The 19,954-nt window shown below is 58.4% G+C and overlaps 10 protein-coding genes across 10 annotated transcripts in view; 5 read left to right on the top strand and 5 right to left on the bottom strand.

Annotated features, from left to right (window-relative positions):
- Window positions 1-365: 365 nt before the first annotated feature.
- BO82DRAFT_364278 (putative very-long-chain acyl-CoA synthetase family protein (CefD1)) lies at window positions 366-2,406 on the bottom strand (the record flags this gene model as incomplete). Its single annotated transcript, XM_025636940.1, has 3 exons — window positions 366-852; window positions 883-2,344; window positions 2,397-2,406. 3 exons carry the CDS (start codon window positions 2,404-2,406, stop codon window positions 366-368), a joined length of 1,959 nt encoding a protein of 652 aa, XP_025492431.1.
- A 406-nt stretch (window positions 2,407-2,812) lies between these two features.
- Window positions 2,813-4,289, bottom strand: BO82DRAFT_391668 (NAD(P)/FAD-dependent oxidoreductase; the record flags this gene model as incomplete). Its single annotated transcript, XM_025638581.1, has 3 exons — window positions 2,813-3,425; window positions 3,481-3,692; window positions 3,766-4,289. The coding sequence occupies 3 exons, from the start codon at window positions 4,287-4,289 to the stop codon at window positions 2,938-2,940; spliced, it is 1,224 nt and encodes a 407-aa protein (XP_025492430.1). The 3' UTR covers window positions 2,813-2,937.
- Window positions 4,290-4,508: 219 nt separating this feature from the next.
- BO82DRAFT_353795 (uncharacterized protein) lies at window positions 4,509-5,362 on the top strand. Its single transcript, XM_025635053.1, has one exon. It carries the CDS (start codon window positions 4,655-4,657, stop codon window positions 5,282-5,284), a length of 630 nt encoding a protein of 209 aa, XP_025492429.1. The 5' UTR covers window positions 4,509-4,654; the 3' UTR covers window positions 5,285-5,362.
- A 763-nt stretch (window positions 5,363-6,125) lies between these two features.
- BO82DRAFT_364276 (uncharacterized protein) lies at window positions 6,126-6,947 on the top strand (the record flags this gene model as incomplete). Its single annotated transcript, XM_025636939.1, has 1 exon — window positions 6,126-6,947. The coding sequence occupies one exon, from the start codon at window positions 6,126-6,128 to the stop codon at window positions 6,945-6,947; it is 822 nt and encodes a 273-aa protein (XP_025492428.1).
- Window positions 6,948-7,089: 142 nt separating this feature from the next.
- On the bottom strand, window positions 7,090-8,605 carry BO82DRAFT_383026 (aminotransferase class I/II-fold pyridoxal phosphate-dependent enzyme). The gene is made up of 3 exons (XM_025637982.1): window positions 7,777-8,605; window positions 7,580-7,722; window positions 7,090-7,490 (listed from the first exon to the last, which is right to left on the bottom strand). The coding sequence occupies exons 1-3, from the start codon at window positions 8,591-8,593 to the stop codon at window positions 7,143-7,145; spliced, it is 1,308 nt and encodes a 435-aa protein (XP_025492427.1). The 5' UTR covers window positions 8,594-8,605; the 3' UTR covers window positions 7,090-7,142.
- Window positions 8,606-9,006: 401 nt separating this feature from the next.
- bioDA (adenosylmethionine-8-amino-7-oxononanoate aminotransferase) lies at window positions 9,007-12,068 on the top strand. The gene is made up of 3 exons (XM_025632332.1): window positions 9,007-9,503; window positions 9,577-11,019; window positions 11,144-12,068. Exons 1-3 carry the CDS (start codon window positions 9,331-9,333, stop codon window positions 11,913-11,915), a joined length of 2,388 nt encoding a protein of 795 aa, XP_025492426.1. The 5' UTR covers window positions 9,007-9,330; the 3' UTR covers window positions 11,916-12,068.
- An 858-nt stretch (window positions 12,069-12,926) lies between these two features.
- On the top strand, window positions 12,927-14,321 carry BO82DRAFT_374067 (biotin synthase; the record flags this gene model as incomplete). The annotated part of the gene is made up of 3 exons (XM_025637398.1): window positions 12,927-13,139; window positions 13,296-14,243; window positions 14,292-14,321. 3 exons carry the CDS (start codon window positions 12,927-12,929, stop codon window positions 14,319-14,321), a joined length of 1,191 nt encoding a protein of 396 aa, XP_025492425.1.
- A 66-nt stretch (window positions 14,322-14,387) lies between these two features.
- BO82DRAFT_383023 (M20 family metallopeptidase) lies at window positions 14,388-16,061 on the bottom strand. The gene is made up of 4 exons (XM_025637981.1): window positions 15,879-16,061; window positions 14,939-15,774; window positions 14,741-14,880; window positions 14,388-14,685 (listed from the first exon to the last, which is right to left on the bottom strand). Exons 1-4 carry the CDS (start codon window positions 15,969-15,971, stop codon window positions 14,465-14,467), a joined length of 1,290 nt encoding a protein of 429 aa, XP_025492424.1. The 5' UTR covers window positions 15,972-16,061; the 3' UTR covers window positions 14,388-14,464.
- Window positions 16,062-16,491: 430 nt separating this feature from the next.
- BO82DRAFT_374065 (uncharacterized protein) lies at window positions 16,492-18,526 on the top strand (the record flags this gene model as incomplete). The annotated part of the gene is made up of 5 exons (XM_025637397.1): window positions 16,492-16,528; window positions 16,600-16,778; window positions 16,839-17,894; window positions 17,959-18,419; window positions 18,493-18,526. 5 exons carry the CDS (start codon window positions 16,492-16,494, stop codon window positions 18,524-18,526), a joined length of 1,767 nt encoding a protein of 588 aa, XP_025492423.1.
- A 712-nt stretch (window positions 18,527-19,238) lies between these two features.
- Window positions 19,239-19,954, bottom strand: part of BO82DRAFT_353792 (uncharacterized protein) — a 1,299-nt gene continuing 583 nt past the window's right edge. The window contains exon 2 of the mRNA XM_025635052.1: window positions 19,239-19,676. Within this exon, the coding sequence (XP_025492422.1) occupies window positions 19,256-19,676 (421 nt within the window). The 3' untranslated portion in view covers window positions 19,239-19,255. The remainder of the gene's footprint in view (window positions 19,677-19,954) is intronic.

The raw sequence follows: 19,954 nt of genomic DNA, 5'->3' as shown, positions 1-19,954 counted from the left end.
GAGAGTCGCTCTAAAGAATTGGGGGCATGCAGAACGTATGCCCAAGACTCTAGCCTACCTAATGGCTTGGATCATGAAAATGATTGCATGAGATGACAAAGAGGTGTCTCTAAATCCGACACGCAATCTCAACCGTCAGCTACTCATTCTGCGCGGCTAGATCTCTGAAGACAAGGGCATCGCATGCTGAGGCCTAGCCTCCGACTCTGGAATGGTTGACCAAGGGAAGAAGTTGAAAACATCAACAAGGTCCTCCTGCTCTAGATGTAATGCTCACCGGCCCGGCTAATCTCAAGCTACGTACAGCTCTACGCGAACAACCTGTGGGAAAGCAACCACTTTCAGATATCTATTCCCTGCTCCCCTCACAGTTTCGCTTCACCCGCGACTATCCGCTTCCAATCCGTCGAACCAAAGGGCACATATCCCTCGGCCCCAGGCGGCAACCAATACAATTGATCACTCTGGCCGCCCGCCACCTGAGTCCCCAATTTCGCCGGCTCGACCCCTTCCTCGCGCAAGGGGACTTTATTCTGTTTGTGGTTGTGGATATGCAGGGTTTGCGTCACCAGCCGCAGGAAGACCGGAACCGCGTAGCGCGGGAGACGGGCGCGCGCGAACTGCGCCAGCGCCGTGAGATCCAAGGCTCCATTGGCGGCTGCCTCGGGGCTCAGTTGCAGTGCGGCGCAGCCGGCGCGACCGTCGTGCGACGGCACCACGACGCCGTAGACGTTGGCTTCCTGGATCCCGGGATATTCGCCTAGGGCGTGAGAGACTTCGGCGGTGGAGCTGTTGCCATCGGTCAGCTTGAGTTTCAGGGGAAAGTTTGGTTTGGGCGGGTTGGATATCAGGCTTGGTCCGATTCAAGTTGGGGGAGCTTACACATTCTCACTCTTCCATCGGAAGGTATCGCCCAAGCGGTCGAGGAAATACCACCGGCCGTCGGCGTCCCGTCGCAAGGCATCTCCGGACCGATACCACAGATCCCCCGGCTGGAACACATCGCGCAGGAACTTCTTGTCCGTGGCCTCCTGGTTGCGCCAGTAGCCCGGAAAGGCCGACTCGGCGGGCACGCGCACGAGCATCTCGCCGCCGACCTCGTAGGGCTGGCGCACCGCGAACCCGGTGGCCGGGTCGCGCTGGACATCCCCGGTGTGCGGGTCGATGGCGACCGGGGCGTAGACGCCGCGCATAAGCCACCGGGACAGGGCGCCGTGGTGGCCGACGGCGCTGGCGGTGAAGGGCCCCCGGTTGTAGTTGTACAGGCTGAAGACGCCCTCGGTGCTGTTGAAGAACTCGCCCACCTCGGCGATGCCGAACCGCTCTTGGAAGCGCGTCCACACGTCCGGCCGCAAGCCGTTGCCGTACATCATGCGCACGCGGTGCGCGCGGTCCAGCGGCGAGGGCGGCGCCGCCAGCAGGTACCGGGCGGTCTCGCCGACGTACACGAAGACCGTCGCCTGGGCGTCGCGCACGTCGCGCCAGAAGCTGCGCACGCTGAAGCGCGGCGCGATCGCGATGCTCGTCCCGCGCACCAGCGCCACGATCAGCGCCACCGCTGACGTGCCGTGGTACAGCGGCATCGCGCTGTACCACCGGTCGCCGCCGGGGCCGACCTGGTCGCGCGTCGAGTACGCCCGCAGCCCCACGGCGACGTGCAGTCGCTCCATCCGGAAGGGACAGCCCTTCGGGAGTCCCGTCGTGCCGGAGGTGTAGAGCAGGATGGCCGGCGAGTTGCCTGTGGTGTTCCGCGCCAGCTGACCGTCTTCCGGGACTTCTGCCGGCAGAGTTGGGAGGACGGTGGTGGTGAAGGTGTCATCCAGAGTGATCAGGGTCAAGCCCAGTTCGGTCTCCAAAGTGGCTCGTCGTTCGTCAATCCGCGCCTGGCATTCCGCGTCCGGATCCACCAGCAGGAGCTTCGCGCCGCTGAGGGCCAGGCTGTGCACCAGCGCATCGCCGGTGAGATGGTAGTTGATGGCCGCCGGAGCAGCGCCGATACTCCACAGACCCAGCCACGCGAAGATGAACTCTGCGCGGTTTTGGAGGTAGAATGCGACCAGGTCGCCTGGTTGCACGCCGCGCTGGCGGTAGAACTGGGCGTAGCGGGCGGCCGCGGCGAGCACCTCCCGATAGGTGAATGACCGCTCTCGCGTCCAGATGGCGATCAGACCGGGGTACTTTGTAGCGGTCTCAACGAAATTGAACCAGAGGTTGACCTGGCCCTGGCTTTGGGCTTGCTGAGTGCTGCGGGTTGCCTGCCGCACAGTGCGCAGCACCGCTAGATCTTTGGTCAGGTGGAATTTCGCATTGAGGTACGCGGCGGCCGTGATCGCGGCAGCGGTTGCTGCAGCCGTCAGTATGTTTTAATAAAATCGACGAGTGAGAGCTGTACGTACCTAATGCCATGATGAAGTTGTTGAGGATAAGAGCGCCAGGGTGGTTGTCGGGTGGGTCGCATACTGTATTTGTAGGGGGCAAAGGTTGAATTGCCGGACACCTCGGCTCTCCGCCCATTCCGGCTCAACGCTTCATGCACAGACAGAAACCTGGCCAGCGGGGTCCAGTTGTTCTACTTTCATTGGTCATCGACCTTCCCAGATGGCCTGTTTTCTGCCTCATTATTGAGCTTGTTTTGTCTCCGAGTTGTGTGCTGCTTTTGTGTTTTGTGTGCTGTGGAAAAGGCATTCCGGTGAGTGAGGACTGAATTCGACCCACCGAAGAATGCTACTCGTACAATTCCTCGGTCGGCTACGAGGATTACTAACCTCGCCTGACAAGCTTATCAGGCTGACCAGAACGTGAAGGAATGAATCCTTAACAGTCGGTGAGCTATTGCATGAATGGATCGAGCTAATTGCATCCCCCGCATTGGCAGCCACGCGTCCTCGTATTACCCCAACCGTGCACTCGGCTGTGCTGTGTTCCAACGCCACCTCCTCACACCAAGTCTCGATACTCCGTGGTAGGAATCAATTTCTCATGCACGCCCTTTTCGCTCGGCTGGATTGTCTTCCACGCCCACGCCTCGTCTTTCTCGGGCCCGTTGCTCACCCCTTGCAGCACGTTCACCACATACTGCCCAATCGTCGGGAGAAACTTGTAGCTGTGGAATGAACCTCCCACGGCGAGATAAAGGCTGGCTAGCCGTGAGTCGGGATGCCGAGTGATCAGCGGGTGTTGGCTGGGGGAGATGGCGTCCCAGCAGAGGCGGTACCACTCGGGCTGGCGACGTCCTTGGTCCAGCAGCTCGGGCAGTCGGGGACGGATTTCTTTCAGGTGCGCCTCCTGGAGTTTCTGAGGAACCGTCAACTGATCAGGCACCGGCACAGAAATCTCGTGCCCAGATGCAGTGCGAATGGTATTGGTAAAAGAGGAGGCCGTCGTAAACTTGAGGATCCCATCTGCCGTAGGCGGAATCACCTCTCCTGGACAATTAGTGAGCTTCGCAGGTGTTGACAAACAAAAAGAAAATAAACTCACCTTGTCCACCATAAGCAAGAACCGGCAGCTGTGCGTAGCGCTCGTGCTCTGCCGGCGACAGACGGAAATGCGACACGCACACCCCTGCAGCGGTGATCTGTCGCTCGATCCGGTCCGCCTCGGGGAGATCCAGCTCATCCTCGATGGACGACATGAGCTGACTCGTCCACGCACTGGTCGCCAGAACGATCTTCTCGGCCGTGTAGACCGTGCTGTCGGCGGTTTTCACCCCGAGCGCGCCGGTGTCGTCCCGCATGATGCGACGCGCCTCGCCAATTTTGAAACCGGACGCCCCGCTGGACGGCCTCCTGCGTCAGGATCTGCAGCGCCTTGCCCGCATCGGCCCAGCCCGCGGAGGGGTTGAAGTAGTAGGACCCGAACGGCGAGCAGTCGGTCTGTTGGAGCAGCCCGCCCCACGACTCGCGGATTTCCGCCTCTGTCATGTTTTCGACGCAGTCATCGCGACCGGCGCGGTGGAAATTCTGGCGAACGCGGATGGCGGTGTCGCTGTCTTTCTCGTCCATGCAGATCCATCCCGACGGATGGTGGACTCTGGCGGCTCGGAAGCTGGGGAGGGATTTCCAGGCGTCGAGGGCCTCAAATCCGAGGGTCATGTAGAGCGGATTGGAGTAATCCGCGCGGATGATCTTGTTGATATCAGTAGAAGCTGCGGGAGAGGGTGGCGCAGGACTGCGATCGAGGAGGAGGATGCGTGGCTGCGGCGATTGGAGCGATAAATGATAGGCCGTACTGACACCGAAGATCCCCCCTCCAACAATGAGGATATCGTAGGGGGCGTCTACCGTCATAATGAGAGATTTATCGGAGATTATCTTCGACAGAACAAAGAAGTGAGCAGTACTGTGGTAGAGGACAAAGAGATTGTGAGGGAGGAAGATATGAAAGAGAGAGGAGAAAGTGGAGGAGGTGAGGGGAAGAAAGGATCCCTGAGGCTTATCTGATCCTCTGATATCATCGCCCCTTTATCTTTCCCTGACAATCTCCTCCATCCACCATCACAACAAGTGCCATACCATGCTATATAAACAAGCCTTCGCCCATATCGCGCACTCTCAGTACTGAGTAGTATCGGGCTTGGATCTATCACATTCTTAACTCAGGCTGATTTGTGAGCCTTTGACTACCGTCAGTCTACTTTCGCTAACTCGCAGGCATGGGTAGCCAGTGGATCAACTCTGATAATCTTGACCTCTTTCAAGAACCGGCTGACACGCTGTACACCAGCAAAGGCAATACACAGGGACTGGCTGACAATGTTACAGACAACCGAGTGCCCAGCTACATTCGAGGAGAACTGCAGCTTCCCCGAAGGAAACTCGCTCCACCACCTCATGCTACCACCGCCACTGCCCGGCCCATCGTGCATGCCAACATCGTCACGCCTGGACGCACGGTCTCTACAAGCGGTATCCCTACTGCGGCCCGCACACGCTCGAGCAGTCACCCCTCGCGTCCGGTTCTATCCAGTCTGCCGACCCGTTCCAATGGTCCTGCCGGAACTCCTGCGGCCGCGTCTTGCACCCCGCGAACTGGCACTCCCCCAGTGATGAGATGCCACCGGTGTAAGAAGCTGCTGGATGACAGCCCGCTCATCTGGAATAACTACCCAGGAGTACGGCCCGGTAGTGCGCCCAAGACCACGAGATGGCATTCCTGGTGCCTTTTGGGGCTGGTTGCTGAGGACACGCTGGGACTCTTTCCCCGGAAAGATACTCCCAAGAGTGAAACTGTCGCGGCGAAAATTTTCAAGCGCTTTTTCGGTGGTATGGAGGGTTCTGCATGAAGCGATGCTGGCTCGGTTGGACTAGACTCTTAGATTGGTGCTCTTAGATGTGACTCTTACTTAGATTGTGATTCTGCGCTTACTTTGGGGATTACTAGAATGTCAATATTTTTTTCTTTGCTTTGTTCTTCGCATGTCATCTATTTTAATATAGCGAACTTTCTTTAAATTCCCTCTTGCGTCATCGAAACACAGTAGATTACCAAGACACTTGCTAGCATTGCCGCGGCGCTATGGGGTGGACTGAGACAGAGTTCATAGTGACATGATATAATTTGAATTTGTGATCAAACAACGCCTTTATGCACACAGTACATTTCTCATAATTTCCTGTAACAGTAACATTGGGAACAGAACAGTGATACTAATATACTGTACGTTCCCAGCAGAGTCGGCTTAGTCAGTATGGCTGTATCCTACCGTGTAGACAGTTCGATAAAAAGAGGGGCCTGGTGCAACCTCGACAGCCCCAGGGACACTGAACACCTCCTACGTTGATTTGTTTCAAGTGCCCTTCTCTTTGTTTAGAACCTGCAGCTTTGTGTGCTCACTCATTCAACTCCTTGCTGCGAGTCTGTAATCATCTTCACAACGCTCTTCCATCACAAGGCTTCCTCGAGCCTTCATTATGCGATTATACAAAGATCAAGCAAACTTCTTTGGCGACGGAGAAGCAGTGCTGAGCAACCTCATAGTTCTCAATTGGTATATAACTCTCATGAAGACCTCTGGTTCATGAAGATCAAAAGGCTTATATCCGCGCCCTTGTCAAGCACGAATCTCCTCAAGACAACCACTTATCTCCAAAGATTTTGAGCTCGGAACAGACGCCATTATCACCATGTTCCCCTTCGATGGTACGTATATTGATATTACCAATGGCAAGATGGTTCGGCCCAAGCACCATTCGAGCAAGGACAAGAAGGATCACAAGGTCTCTACCCATTCGTCCAAGAAGCACCACCCGGAATCTCAGAAGAGACATTCCAGCCACTCCTACACCAGTACCACCCACGAGGACCACCCACCCCACCACACCGCGGAAGATTGGAAGGACCATGACCCGGCTCTCCGGATCCCCTTTTCCTCCACCGACTACGAATCGGAGGCGGTGTGTTCCCTCTCGGCGGCGAAACTGGTGATCTCGCCGAGCTTCTGCTTCGAGGACGCCTTGTGGGCGGGCTGCTCGCGGCAGCTGGCCGGCTGGAGCAACGTGAAGACGCGGGTGGGGCTGGGGACGACGAAGCGACTCTGCTCGGTGGTCCTGGACACCGGTGCCCCGTTTAGCATCATGAGACCCGACCACGCGCGCGATATCCCCGGGGCCGAGATCCGTCCCTGCGAGTCACCCTTCCCGGTGCATAGCTGGGACCAGGAGGACGTCCAGCACGAGGTGACCGAATACGCGGTGTTCCACATGTTCATCCCCGAGCATCTGGGCCGGCCCAACGCGGACCGGCGCTGGGCACGCATCGTCGTCCGGGCCTTTTGCGTTCCCGGGACGTCGGACACCTTGTCTCTCGTGCTGGGCTCCTCCCTCATGGCCCAGGAGGGGATCATCCTCGACCTCAAAAATGGCGTCGGAGTGGTGGACCCAGTTGATCTGGAGTTCCGCCTGGATATGGATTATAATCCCGAGGCGGCGCATCGTAATCTCCAGTGAGGAAGCTCGTACGTACATGGACGCATGCGAAGCTCAAGTACCTAGTTGAATGCAATATGTTGTTTGTTCTCAGATCTCCTATACTTTTTTCCTATATTCACCTTTTGTTTACCATATGATGTTTGCCGAATGCAAGAATCCACCCATATATACGTGTCTACTATATGCATACTTACAGCAAGAACACCGCAACCCTCACAACCGCGCAACCTTGGCAACCTGCATCTGCGCTTCGCCCTGCGCCTTCTCCAACCACTCCACGATCGTCTCCACCAACCCATCAACTTCGTCTTCTGTATTCCCCGCATGAAGACACACGCGCACGCGCTCCTGGCCCGCCGGGACCGTGGGCGGCAAGATGGCGCGCACGACGTACCCGCGGGCCTGGCACGCGGCCGCCAGTCGCCGCGGCAAGGCACACCGCAGCGAGAAGATCGGGGACCCCGGGTGGTGGTCCAGGGTGAACAACGTCGCGTCCACCGGCTGGATTGCGCTTAATCGCTCCCGGAGATAGTGGATCCGCTGATGCAGCGTTTCTTGCAACTATGTCGCGTCAGCTTCATCCTATATCCCGACGCTTTTTTTTTTTTTTTTTTTTTTTTTCTCTCCCATGCAGACAAAGGAAAGCTTACCTCGACCGTCTCCCCACTCTCCAACAACTCATACGCCGTGCGGATCGCCGCGAGAAACGGAAACCCCAGCGCGGTCGTATAAATCAGACTCCGGGCATAATTGATGAGGTATTCCCTCGTATCAGGATCACAAAGCACGACCGCTGCACACTTCCATTAGCCTTCATCTCCTCCCCCCTGAAGAAAGGAAAACATACCACCATGACAGCCCAGCGCCTTCCCAAACGTATGCACCCGCACAAACATCCGCCCCTCCAACCCCAGCCCCTGCACCACCCCGGCCCCCTTGGGCCCACACACCCCCGTCGCATGCGCCTCATCCACCACCCAATACCCATTCCCGCGAGGCAGGAGCTCATCCACGACGGCCACAAACTCCGCCAGCGGTGCCACATCCCCGTCCATACTGTACACGCTCTCCACAACCACAAACACATTCCGGGAACCATCCCGCAGACCGGGATCCGCATGGATCTGGGCGCTGAGCACCGCGTGCAGACCTTCCGGGCTGCTATGCCGGAACGCCAGCATCTGCGAGGCGCGGGATCGCCGCATCCCCTCGTGGGCGCTGGCGTGGATGGCTTCGTCGTACACGATCAAGTCATTGGGCTGCGGGAGCGTGGAGAGGACCCCCCAGTTGGCGTCGAAGCCGCTGTTGAAGAGGAGGGCGGATTCGCTGTTGTGGAAGCGCGCCAGTTGGCATTCTAGGGCTTCGGTGTAGGCGGAATTGCCGTCGAGGAGGCGCGAGCCGCCGCTGGCGAGCGGGTGGGAGGCGGGCAGGGTGGTTAGGTGGTGCAGGTAGCGGGAGCGGTAGAGGGGGTTCGTGGAGAGGGAGAGGAAGTCATTCGAGGAGAAGTCGATGGCATTTTTGGCGGGGAGGGTGAGTTTGCGGAGGGTGTTGTTGCGGGCGCGGTGCTGAAGAGTTTGGCGCAGGGTTTGCCGGAGGGGGGTATGGGGTGTAGGTGTGGGTGTGAGTGAGGGGGAGGGTGGTGGTAAAGATGGTGAGGGGGGCATGGTGGATGAGGGTTCTACGGGATGTAGGCTACGATGTACATGCCTACAATCTGGGGATCCGGTGGGCTATATGAGTCTGGAGTATTTTTAGTCAATTCATGTGTAATCGATCCCATTTGTCTATTTTGGATCGGTAGTTCAGAAATTAGTTCGAGCCCAAGCAATCAGCTCCATCTCGGAGAGGGTGGAAGAAGGTGGAGTAAGGCAATTAATTTACGAGTAGGTAGTGGTTTAGTTACTCCGTGATTAACCAGGTGAACTAGGGCTAACGTACCGTTAGCTGGCTTAATGGTTAGTGGCTACCTACAACGCGTGATGGGGCAGGGCCGGGCAGGGGGCCTGAGAAAGAGTCATCGTTCTGCCGAATTGTCAGATTCAACCTTGCCCAGAGGAACTGAATCGGAATCCGACCAGAAACCCCCAGCAAATCTGTTTTGCAATGCAAATGGAAAACTGTTGACTGTTGAGGGCGGCTCCACTCCAGCCTTTTCAGACGGCTTTCAGTTTTCATCCTCGGTTCGGAGCTTCTTTTTTCGTCATTGTCCCAATTCTTATCGTTCCTGGTTGTCTCTTCGCCCGCTTTTCTTTCCCCACTTCCGTTTCCTCCCACCGGAGAGACACTCGACCTCGGCCCTTGAGGAAGCTACAACTTACAAGTGCTGTGACTTGCAGCTGAGATTGTGATGAAGGAATTGAGAACTTGCCATTGAGTTTGCAATTGAATCACCCCCCCAAAAATGCCAGCCGCCGCGCTCTGGCGCTCTCTGCGCGCCCACCAGGTCTACGGCGCCAACACCGACGTCGGCAAGACCATTGTCTCAACCCTACTATGCAACGCCTTACAGCATCACGGACCGGTGGGCTTCCTCAAGCCCGTCTCCACGGGGCCGTTAGACGAAGCTGATGATCGGTACGTTTGCTCCCATTGAGCACACACACACACACACAACCACACCACATACTAATCCAACCAAACGCTGCAGCCACATCCAACGCTACGCCCCGCACACGCAGACCAAATGCCTCTACCAATTCGCCGACCCCGTCAGCCCGCACCTCGCCGCCCACACGCCCAACACCACCACCACCGTGCCCAGCGACCCCCAACTTCTCGACGCCATCCACCGCACCCTAAGCACGTGGTCGTCGCAAACCGCCACCAAACACGCCCTCGTCGAAACCGCCGGCGGGGTCCACTCCCCGGGCCCCAACGGCACCTCGCAGGCGGACCTCTACCGCCCGCTGCGCCTGCCCATCATCCTGATCGCCGACTCCCGGCTGGGGGGCATCTCCGCCTCCATCTCCGCCTACGAGTCCCTCCTCCTGCGCGGGTACGACGTGCACTCCGTGCTGCTGTTCCGGGACGACTACTACCAGAACCACAGCTACCTAAAGGAGTACTTCGCCAAGAAGGCGATCCCGCTCGTCGCGGTGCCGCCGCCGCCGCCGCGGCCGGATTCGCGGGAGGTGGATGCAGCCGCTAAGGATGCGGAGGCGATGGGACGGTACTATGAGCGGACGGTGCGGGAGGGCCGGCTGGGCGCGGTGGTCGAGGCGCTGGAGCGCAAGCATACCGAGCGCTGGGAGCGGTTGGAGGAGATGGCGCGCAAGGCGGAGGAGACGATCTGGTATCCGTTTACGCAGCATCAGGGGGTGACGGCCAAGGATATCTCGGTCATTGACTCGGCGTATGAGGATTATTTCCAGAGTTATCGTCAGGAGAAGGCTGGGAATACCGGTGATGGGGACAGTGCACTACGCTCGACGTTCGACGGGTCCGCCTCGTGGTGGACGCAGGGGTTGGGCCATGGGAACCCCGATCTCGCGCTCTCGGCGGCGTATGCAGCCGGGAGATATGGGCATGTCATGCTCCCGGGGAATATCCACGAGCCGGCGCTAGCACTGGCGGAGACGGTGCTCCAGAGTCAGGAAAATCCCCGGCTTAAGAGAGTGTTCTATACGGATAATGGCAGTACGGGGATGGAGGTGGCGGTTAAGATGGGCCTGCGGGCGGCGTGCGCCCGGTACGGGTGGGATGCGAGTGCGGAACCCATCCGGATCCTGGGGTTGAAGGGCAGCTATCATGGGGATACGATCGGGGTGATGGATTGCTCGGAGCCCTCGACGTACAACAAGAAGGTGGAGTGGTATCGGGGCCGGGGCCATTGGTTTGATTTCCCCCAGGTGGGGATGAAGGATGGGGTGTGGAAGATCAGCATGCCCGAGAAGGCGCTGGGAGATGAGCTGCAGTTTGAATCCCTGTCGGAGGTGTTTGATCTGGAGCAGAGAGTGGACTCCGAGGCGGGCCAGCGGTATCGGGGGTATATTCACCAGTCCATCCAACGGCTAGTGCAGCAGGAGGGAATCAAGTTTGGCGCGCTGATGATGGAGCCGATTATTCTGGGTGCGGGCGGAATGTTGTTCTGGTCAGTATTCTTTCTCTTTCTTTTTTTTTTTTTTTTTTTTTTTTTTTTTTTTTTTTTGGTTTTGTTTTCTTTTGCTTTCCCCCTTGTCGGTGTTGGACACCGCATGGCTGACTTAGGGCAACAGTGATCCCCTGTTCCAGCGGTGTCTGGCGGACGTGGTGCGCCAACACCCGGAGCTGTTTGCCCCTCAAACCTCCCCGCCTGCGGGAGCAAATGACTGGTCGGGCCTACCTATCATCTTCGACGAGGTCTTCACCGGGCTGTACCGGTTAGGGCGGCGATCGGCCGCCTCCTTCCTGCAGGTGCAGCCCGACATCTCCGTCAACGCCAAGCTGCTCACCGGCGGCCTCGTGCCGCTGTGCACCACGCTGGCCAGCGAGCCGATCTTCCGGGCGTTTTTGAGCGACGACAAGACCGATGCGCTGCTGCATGGCCACAGTTACACCGCGCACGCGGTCGGCTGCCAGGTGGCGGTGGACTCGCTGCAGACGATGATGCGGATGGAGCGCGAGGGGGCCTGGCAGGGGTACCAGCGCGATTGGACGGTGGCTAGCAGCAGCAGCAGCCCGGCTGCTGCTGCGGGGATTACTACGACGGGTCCTTCGGTCTGGAGCGTCTGGTCCCACGAGCTGGTGCGGGATCTGTCGCGGGCGGCCTCGGTTGAGGGGGTGTTTGCGCTGGGCACGGTGCTGAGCATCGCCCTCAAGGATCAGCACGGCGGCGGCTACACCTCCCGGGCGGCGCAGGGGCTGCAGCAACGCTTAGCCGCGGGGTCGGAGCAGTTCGCGGTGCATTCGCGGGTGCTCGGGAATGTGCTGTATTTGATGTCGAGCGTGACGTCCAAGCCGGCGTCGCTTCGGGCAATTGAGGAAGTATTGCGGGGGGGATTGCTGTAGGTTCTCGCCTTGTAGGTGGGTGAAGACAGTTCTCCGGGGGAGTATTCTGCCGAGATTTTACTTTCAGGAAGTGTACATACAAGGTAAAAGTTGTGTATATAGCCGGCTCTTGTTTCGAGCAAGAGGATTTCACTGTACATGTACGGAGTTCACAAGTCTATTCAATTGGGTCCCGAAATCCAAATAATTGTTTTTATTTACTCGTACTCGAAAATCGCGCTGTGTCCACTTTGAATGAAAATCTGGCCGGCTTGGCTGTAGCTAATGACTCAGCGCTGAGTAATTTATCTTCACCGGGAGGTCCTCCCGCTTATCCACCAATCATGTGGCAGGCAAATTCGGTGTTTATTTTGTGTTGATTCAACTGGATTGACCTTGATTGACATCACCGGCGGCACTTTTCCCCATAGTGTGGCGGGTACCTGACCAACCAAATAGACTGATCGAAATGACAATCGGAATTGTCTCAATCCGCGGGTCTCCTTTGGCCCGAGGATCCCAGAAAGGTGGAGCCTGGTGTCGGAGGAGCCTGGCCTGGTGGTGGTGAGTGAGTGAGTTGGATCTGCCAGTCCCGTTGAAGTCAATCGCACGCTGCATGGGGGGTTGAACCCTCAGCGGTTGGGGTCAACACGACCGGTGAGGGTGTTGGCTGTCGCCCACAGCTAGTGACCACAGCCTGCCCCTCCTGCCCCTCTCCAGCCCGAGGTTGTGTGAAGCTTGTCCAACACTAGGTGAGTGACTGCCCTGTCCGTGTTCGGGGGGTTGCTGGACGACTAGCCCAGTCATTATCGTCACAGTAGATAGACTGTTAGACTCTGGAGTGAGTGGCCTGCCCTAGTCACCAAGCAACTCCGAACCCCGGTCTAGTTCATTGCAGTTATCCATCCCTCCCCCTCTTTCTTCCTGCATCTCCTCCCCCACCACCCTTTTCTTTTCTTCCCTTCTCTTCTCTTCTCTTCACCGTTTTGACCTTTCTCTCCATTTTTTAAGAGAAAACACACACGCTTGAGAATGATCTCGCTACGACAAGTCCTCCCGCGGACGGCCTTCCGCCGCGCGTACGGCACGGTGCAGTCGACCTCGCCCAGTGCGGCGGCGCTGGCCAGTCGAGTGCCGGCGGTGCTGCGTGAGGCGACCGATGCCACCACGCCACGCACCAACTGGACCAAGGAGGAGATCCAGCAGGTCTACGATACCCCGTTGAACCAGTTGACCTATGCTGCTGTCAGTATACCTCCAATTATTTATCCATTGACCACGGCACCCATCGCCCTCACTCACTTACTCATTCACTCACCCACCCCTCCCATCCAGACCACACAATGCCCCTCCCCCCCCCCACTGCCCACCCTCAAACCCTCACTAACGCACCGAGAATAGTCCCTCATCCACCGCAAATTCCACGACCCCTCCGCCATCCAAATGTGCACTCTCATGAACATCAAAACCGGCGGCTGCAGCGAAGACTGCAGCTACTGCGCGCAATCCACGCGGCACAACACGGGCCTAAAGGCGACGAAGATGTCCGCCGTCGACGAAGTCCTCACGGCAGCCCGCACCGCCAAAGCTAACGGATCCACGCGGTTCTGCATGGGCGCGGCGTGGCGCGACATGCGGGGCCGCAAGACCTCGCTCAAAAACATCAAGTCGATGGTCAGCGGCGTGCGCGAGATGGGGATGGAGGTGTGCGTGACGCTGGGCATGATCGACGAGGCGCAGGCCAAGGAGCTGAAGGACGCCGGCCTGACGGCCTACAACCACAACCTCGATACCTCGCGCGAGTTCTACCCGTCCATCATCACGACGCGCTCGTACGACGAGCGGCTGCGCACGCTGGCGAATGTGCGCGATGCGGGCATTAATGTGTGCAGTGGTGGGATCTTGGGGTTGGGCGAGAAGGATGAGGATCGCGTGGGGTTGATTTTCACGGTGGCGAATCTCTCCAAACACCCCGAGAGCTTTCCGGTGAATGCCCTCGTGCCGATTCCGGGGACCCCGTTGGGCGATCGCAAGATGATCCCCTTTGATCGGTTGTTGAGGACGGTGGCCACTGCCAGAGTCGTGTTGCCGGCGACGATTGTGCGGTTGGCCGCGGGCCGGATCTCGTTGAGTGAGGAGCAGCAGATCGCGTGTTTCCAGGCGGGCGCCAATGCGGTGTTCACCGGTGAGAAGATGTTGACGACGGATTGTAATGGGTGGGATGAGGATCGTGAGATGATGGAGCGCTGGGGGTATTATCCTATGAAGAGCTTTGAGAGGGAGGGGTTGGAGGCTGAGGTGCCCGGCAAGAAGGAGGAGGCCGAGCAGGCGGCTGTGTTGGAGGAGAAGGTGAGGGAGGTGTCTGCGCAGGTCGCGACTAGTTTGTGATTCCTTTAGTGGTTAGATTTTGAGAAATGGCATTTATGATTCGCATACTCTGAGAGTTGATTGTGTTGAGGTATTGGTCTGGATTGGTATTTTTGATCACCTTATCTGGTTCATTCGCTGTTATTCTGCGGTTCATGACATGTTTCTCCAAAATACAAGGCATTAACCCCACCAGACATCAACTACTCCCTCTCCATCTCGAAATCCTGCTGCACCCGCGCCGCAAACTCATCGTCCACCAGCACCTGACACGCGACCACCGCCATGCCCGCCGCGCACGCCATCCCCCGCTGGTATGCCTCGAGCGAGCCCGCACCCTGAGTGAATCCGGGCGTGTGGTTGACCCCGTCGGTGGGGATGGTGAAGATGCCATGGAAGCCGGGCACGGTGTACGACACGTTACCTAGATCGTCAGTATGATCCCACGCAGTGCAAACCAACCAGGACTGAATACGCACCCTGATCCGTCGACGCCCCGGTAATCGCACTCTTCTGTCCCGTGTTGTCGAACAAGGTGAGATGACCCATCGCCCGCATGACAGAGACATAGCTCTCGCAGATGGGATTATTAGTCTTGAGATCCGCATACGACGGTCCCCTACCGCTTCAAGCGTCAGCATACCGCTCAATCTACCCCCAGGAATCAGAAAGCTCACCACTCAAACGCCACCTCGCACCCCGTCGCCACCGCCGCCGCCTCAAAGCACTTAACCACCCGCTCCGACAGCCCCTTCAACGACTTCACCGTCGGCGACCGGATATAGTAGTCCACGGACGCACTGCGCGGGATGACATTCGGCCGCTCCCCGCCGTTGACGATCACCCCGTGCACGCGCTGTGTGGGCAGGATCTGCTGCCGCAGCAGTGAGACATTCACGTACGCCGCCACCACCGCGTCCAGCGCGTTGATCCCCTCCCACGGCGCCGCCGCCGCATGCGCCGGCTTCCCCGTGAAGGTCACGCGCAGCTTGTCGTTGGCCAGGTACCCGCCCGGCAACACGGTCGCCAGCGTCAGCAGCCGCGGGTTCTGCGGCGCCATCGGCACCGGGTGCACCATCAGGCACGCGTGCACACCCTGGTACGCGCCCCGCTCCAGGAGCTGGATCTTGCCGCCCCCGGATTCCTCGGCGGGCGTGCCGAGCAGCTTCACGGTGAAGCTCGCGGCGTCGCTTGCTGCTGATGCGGTGGTGGCCGCAGAGCGCATGGCGTGGCAGGTGGCTAGGAAGGCGGCGATGGAGCTCGTCGCGATCAGGTTGTGGCCGCACGCGTGGCCGATGCCGGGTAGGGCGTCGTATTCGGCGTTGAAGGCGACCACGCGGCCGCGCGACGGGTCGCCGTGTGTGTAAGTAACCTCGAAGGCGGTGGGGATGTCGTAGGCGGAGCGGTGGATGGTGAAGGTGAAGTCCGTGGTGGAGGAGAGAGTGTCGAAGAGGGTGCAGATGGCGTCGTGGGCTTGGTGTTCCTCGTAGGCTAGTTCGGGATTGGACCAGATCTGGGGCTTGGTTAGTTCGAGTGGCCAACCGGGACTTCATGTTTGTGATCGAGTCGTGTGGGTTTGTATGTATGTAGTCTAGGGGATTGGGAAGGCGACGGTACCTGTTGGTTGATGTTCTGTAGTTGGGTGTCATAGTTGCGCAGGGCTTCTTGGACGCTTGCGATGAAACGTTCTTCCGAGGTTTGAACTGTCATGTTGGCGGATCTTGCACTTGGGCGTTATCTTCCTGTGAGGACAAGACATCATGGGCGCTATCTTATATCTGTGCGACTCGACAATCCGAATGGCCTCTGGTGATGCGGAGATGCGGAGATGCTGGCCGCAGTTAATGCCCGGCTTATCAGGCATCCACCCGCTTATCGATCGGCTGCATTGCCGAAGCAGAGTGGGCCCCACATCCAAGTCTGATTGGTTCAATGCTGCTGCCTGTCACCTGACCAGTGCCGACACAGCCAATCGCATTGTCTGCCTCGGCACTTTAGGCGGCCCGGCTATTCCTCCGGCCTGGCTTTTGGACAATATCGCGACGACGAGATTCTTCCCCTCATCCCCTATCGCTTAACATTGGCTTATCTGCGTGGCAGCATCGCTTACAGCCTGTCAGCCTTCACATTGATCGAATATACATGACCCTGACAGACCCCCACTCGACACAATTCCCTCACGAGCAAATGACCAAGTGGAGCGTTGCCGAACTCCAGCAGCACTATCGGGATGCATAAGCTCGGCAAGAAGACTCGCTCCAGGACCGGTGAGGATCCACTTGGATACCCTGTCAGGAGTGATCTTGGAATGATTAACCGATGGACTGACGTTACGCAGGCTGTCGCACATGTCGAATCCGCAAGATCAAGTGCGACGAGGAGAAATTGGCCGTCCCCGGCCAGCCTGAACCGCAATGCCGGCGTTGCACCGCCGCCCGCATCCTGTGCGAGTGGAAGGGCGGCCCTATCCCCCGGCCTCCTGCCCGGAGAAACGCTCCCGCATCCACGACCAAGGAAGTAGTACAGAAGATGGAGGGGAATGCGGGTAGCCCGGCCCATAGTACAACCACACGAAAGAGCCCCTCCGCGACGACGACGACGACGACGACGACGGCGCCGTCGCCCTCTCAGTCTTCCAGGATTTTCACCCTGTCGTCCCCCGGGGGCAAAAGCAGGACTGTGCAAGCGGCCAACTCGCTGGTGCTGACCGGCTTCGACCGCTCGTGCATCGCCTACCTCCAAGATTCCGCGCTGGTCGTGCTTCTTGGCAAACACTGGCCGTGGTCCGCCATGTCGTACGCCTACCACAAGATCGCGGTCCGGGAGCCCATGGTGATGAGCATGCTGCTGGCGAGCACGGCGAGCGAGATCCGTCGCGCCCAGCTCTACGACAGCGACCAGCCGCGGGACGCGGTGGAGACGGTGGCGGATCTGGGGGGTCGCATGCATTACGGACGGGCGCTGGCCGGTCTGCGGGAGGCATTGCGGCCGGAGGTCGAGAAGTCGTCGGAGCAGCTGGAGGCTATCTTCATCACTTTGTGGCTGATGATCGACTACGAGAACCGCTTCGGGAGCGGCACCGCGGCCATCAATGTGCACATCCGGGGAATCGAGAGCTTGCTCTTCAACCATGTCGTTCCGCTGCTGAAACCTACTTCATCGGCACCCGCGCTTATCGCGGAGAGTGGAGGTGCAGGTGCCGGCGCCTTGCCCTGGGGAGATGCGACGAAGACCGCTGTAGATAGCACTCAGAAGACGACCATGTTGCCGACGAATGATTTGCCTGGTCTGGCGACCAGCAGACTCCGTCACACCGCGGTGCCACTCTTCCTGCTGTGGACGCTGTACTTCTTCACCCCGGGGGCCCTCTTCTGCGGGCCTGCGGCCGCGCGACTCGACGCCGACCTATTCCGGTTCTTCATCCAGGACGAGGCCGAGCAGAGAGGCTTGAGCCTGGCGGAGCTCTACCGCATCGGCCGCCAATCGCCCCGCCGCTTCTGGGGCGACTCATACCCGACGACGGCCCAGCTGGACGACATCGAGAACCAGCCCGCGTTGATCCTCTACCACCGAAGCCATGTCATGCAGTTCAAGATCACCGAACTCTGGCGCCAAGGCCAGCAGACTTCGGAGGTCTCGTATCGTCGGCTCGTCGACGAACTCGCCCTGATCCTGGAAGTATGTATGCGTCTCGTAGAATTCCCTTCCTATCCCTTCAGATATGCTAAATCCCCACAAGGAAAACGACAGCATCCTCACCACCGCCCTGACCGCGCCAGCCTGCGACACTGCCAGCCGCCGCGTCCTGGAAACCATCTTCTGGGCGACCATCACCTTCTACGGCACGATCGTGTACTTCCACCTCTGCTTCAAGGACACCGTCCCCCCACCGCCTGCCACCAAACAAGCCGGGTCACTTCTTCCGCCGCTGGAAACCGCCGTCAACCAGGTCCTCTCTCTCTCGCTCAAACTCCACCGCAGCCGGCCCCACCTGATGGTCCGGATCATCTGGCCGCTGTTCATCGCGGGGATCGCGACCCCGGACCGCATCTACCAGGATTGGGTGTCGATACGGCTGCAGGAGCTGGGCCGGTACGGGCTGAACTACAGTCGCGTGAGTCGGCGGTTCGATGAGATAGTCATCCAAGGGTGTGATCCGTTTGTTTCTGTTGCTGCTGCTGCTGCTGCTGCTGCTGCTGCTGCTGCTGCTGCTGCTGCTGATTCTGCGGAGGTGGAAGGGGATTCGGAGTTTGGGCCGGGGGTAGTAGGTCTGCCGATGCGGATTGGTTGAGGACTACGGCCGTACTAAGGGACTGATCCAGTCCGGTCGCTGGGCTTCCGTGTTCGATCGAACAGGGAATAGACACGCGGCGCGAGGCATGCAGCAGCATGGTGATGCGGTGATGGGTGAGATGGCTTCAGGGAATGATTCTAGAAGGGGGTATTTTTTGTCCCGTGCGCTGCTTGGCGATGATGCATGATTTGGTCATGGTGCAACTTTCGCTTGGTTGCTTTTACGTTACTAAGAGAAATAGACAGATCTCCTGCTGGGGTTGGGTTGGATGCCATTGCCAAGGATGATGCGTGCGAGCACGCTGACGAGAGGCGAGGCTATAAGCCCGCCCAGCAATGCACTGAACCTTACATAAGAAGATGGGGGAGGGGGGGTAGTACAACACACGTTACTTCATAGCAGGATTCGCGCAAACGCAACATAAACGCAAACGCCAAACCCCAAGACCAGAACTCAAGACCAGAACCATCATCTTCCAGAAAAACACGCCAACCAACCACACCCAAGAACACCAGAACACCATCCTTATCCACCTCAACCGTGAGACCTGCACGCATTCTTGGCGACAGACTCGGCAAACACCAAAAATACAACACTAACAAAAAGACGGATAATCGGCAAGCAAGCACACACACACACACACACACACACACACACACACACACACACACACACACGCAAACTCACTATCCACCAACTACTACGGATTCTGCTTCAACGAAGCCTGACAGATCGGACACCGATACCGATGCTGCTCGACCCACAGGACCAAGCACGCGGCATGGAAGACATGGCTGCAGCGATTCAGCACCACCACCTCATCCTGTTGCTGTTTCTCGTTCTTTTGGGAATGCTCCGCGTCTAAATCTGTGGAGCACGACGATGAGACTGATAGCGGCACCGACCCGCGGCGCCAATCGCCCAATCCCACGCCTCGTTCGAGATCGGAGTCAGCGTTGGTCGGTGCCAGCACTCCGCTGCTGCCGTGGTAGTATCGCTGGGGGATCCAGGCGGGTTTGGGTTGTGTTGGCGGGAGGTTGTTGGTAGTGATGTCGGTGGTAGTCGTGGGAAGCTTCTCGTCTTCGTCCACTTCCACTTTGAGGCGCTCGAGACAGATGGCACTAGCAGGGGCAAAAGATTAGCATAATGGCATACATAACTTCTGGAACATACCAGTGCCGGGTGGCAAATTGCGATGAACCACGGAGATATTCGATTTTGGGGGGGGGGGGGGGGGGGGTGTTTTGCTGATAAGGACCCAGACCCTCAGGATAATTGGAGTACGGAGGAAGGGAGGGAGGAAATCCCCGCCAAGAAACTCCGCCAAGGAATCCCGCCAAGAAGGGCTTCTTGGCTTGCCTCTTTTCCCTCTGTGTCTCGCACTGAACCCTCCGAATAC

The sequence above is a fragment of the Aspergillus uvarum genome (genome assembly GCF_003184745.1).
Source record: "Aspergillus uvarum CBS 121591 unplaced genomic scaffold BO82scaffold_23, whole genome shotgun sequence".
Taxonomy (NCBI): domain Eukaryota; kingdom Fungi; phylum Ascomycota; class Eurotiomycetes; order Eurotiales; family Aspergillaceae; genus Aspergillus; species Aspergillus uvarum.
Note: the sequence above shows the minus strand (reverse complement) of the source record. Positions and strands in the feature narration are given on the sequence as shown.

Coding starts and splice junctions, on each gene's coding strand:
- BO82DRAFT_353795 (XM_025635053.1), top strand. CDS start 4,655: ATGGGTAGCCAGTGGATCAACTCTGATAATCTTGACCTCTTTCAAGAA.
- BO82DRAFT_383026 (XM_025637982.1), bottom strand. CDS start 8,593: ATGCCCCCCTCACCATCTTTACCACCACCCTCCCCCTCACTCACACCC. Junction 7,723..7,776: donor GGCGCTGGGCTGTCATGGTG/GTATGTTTTCCT, acceptor GGAAGTGTGCAG/CGGTCGTGCTTTGTGATCCT. Junction 7,491..7,579: donor AGAGTGGGGAGACGGTCGAG/GTAAGCTTTCCT, acceptor GACGCGACATAG/TTGCAAGAAACGCTGCATCA.
- bioDA (XM_025632332.1), top strand. CDS start 9,331: ATGCCAGCCGCCGCGCTCTGGCGCTCTCTGCGCGCCCACCAGGTCTAC. Junction 9,504..9,576: donor TTAGACGAAGCTGATGATCG/GTACGTTTGCTC, acceptor CAAACGCTGCAG/CCACATCCAACGCTACGCCC. Junction 11,020..11,143: donor GCGGGCGGAATGTTGTTCTG/GTCAGTATTCTT, acceptor TTAGGGCAACAG/TGATCCCCTGTTCCAGCGGT.
- BO82DRAFT_383023 (XM_025637981.1), bottom strand. CDS start 15,971: ATGACAGTTCAAACCTCGGAAGAACGTTTCATCGCAAGCGTCCAAGAA. Junction 15,775..15,878: donor TACAGAACATCAACCAACAG/GTACCGTCGCCT, acceptor ACCAAGCCCCAG/ATCTGGTCCAATCCCGAACT. Junction 14,686..14,740: donor CGGGGCGTCGACGGATCAGG/GTGCGTATTCAG, acceptor CTGACGATCTAG/GTAACGTGTCGTACACCGTG.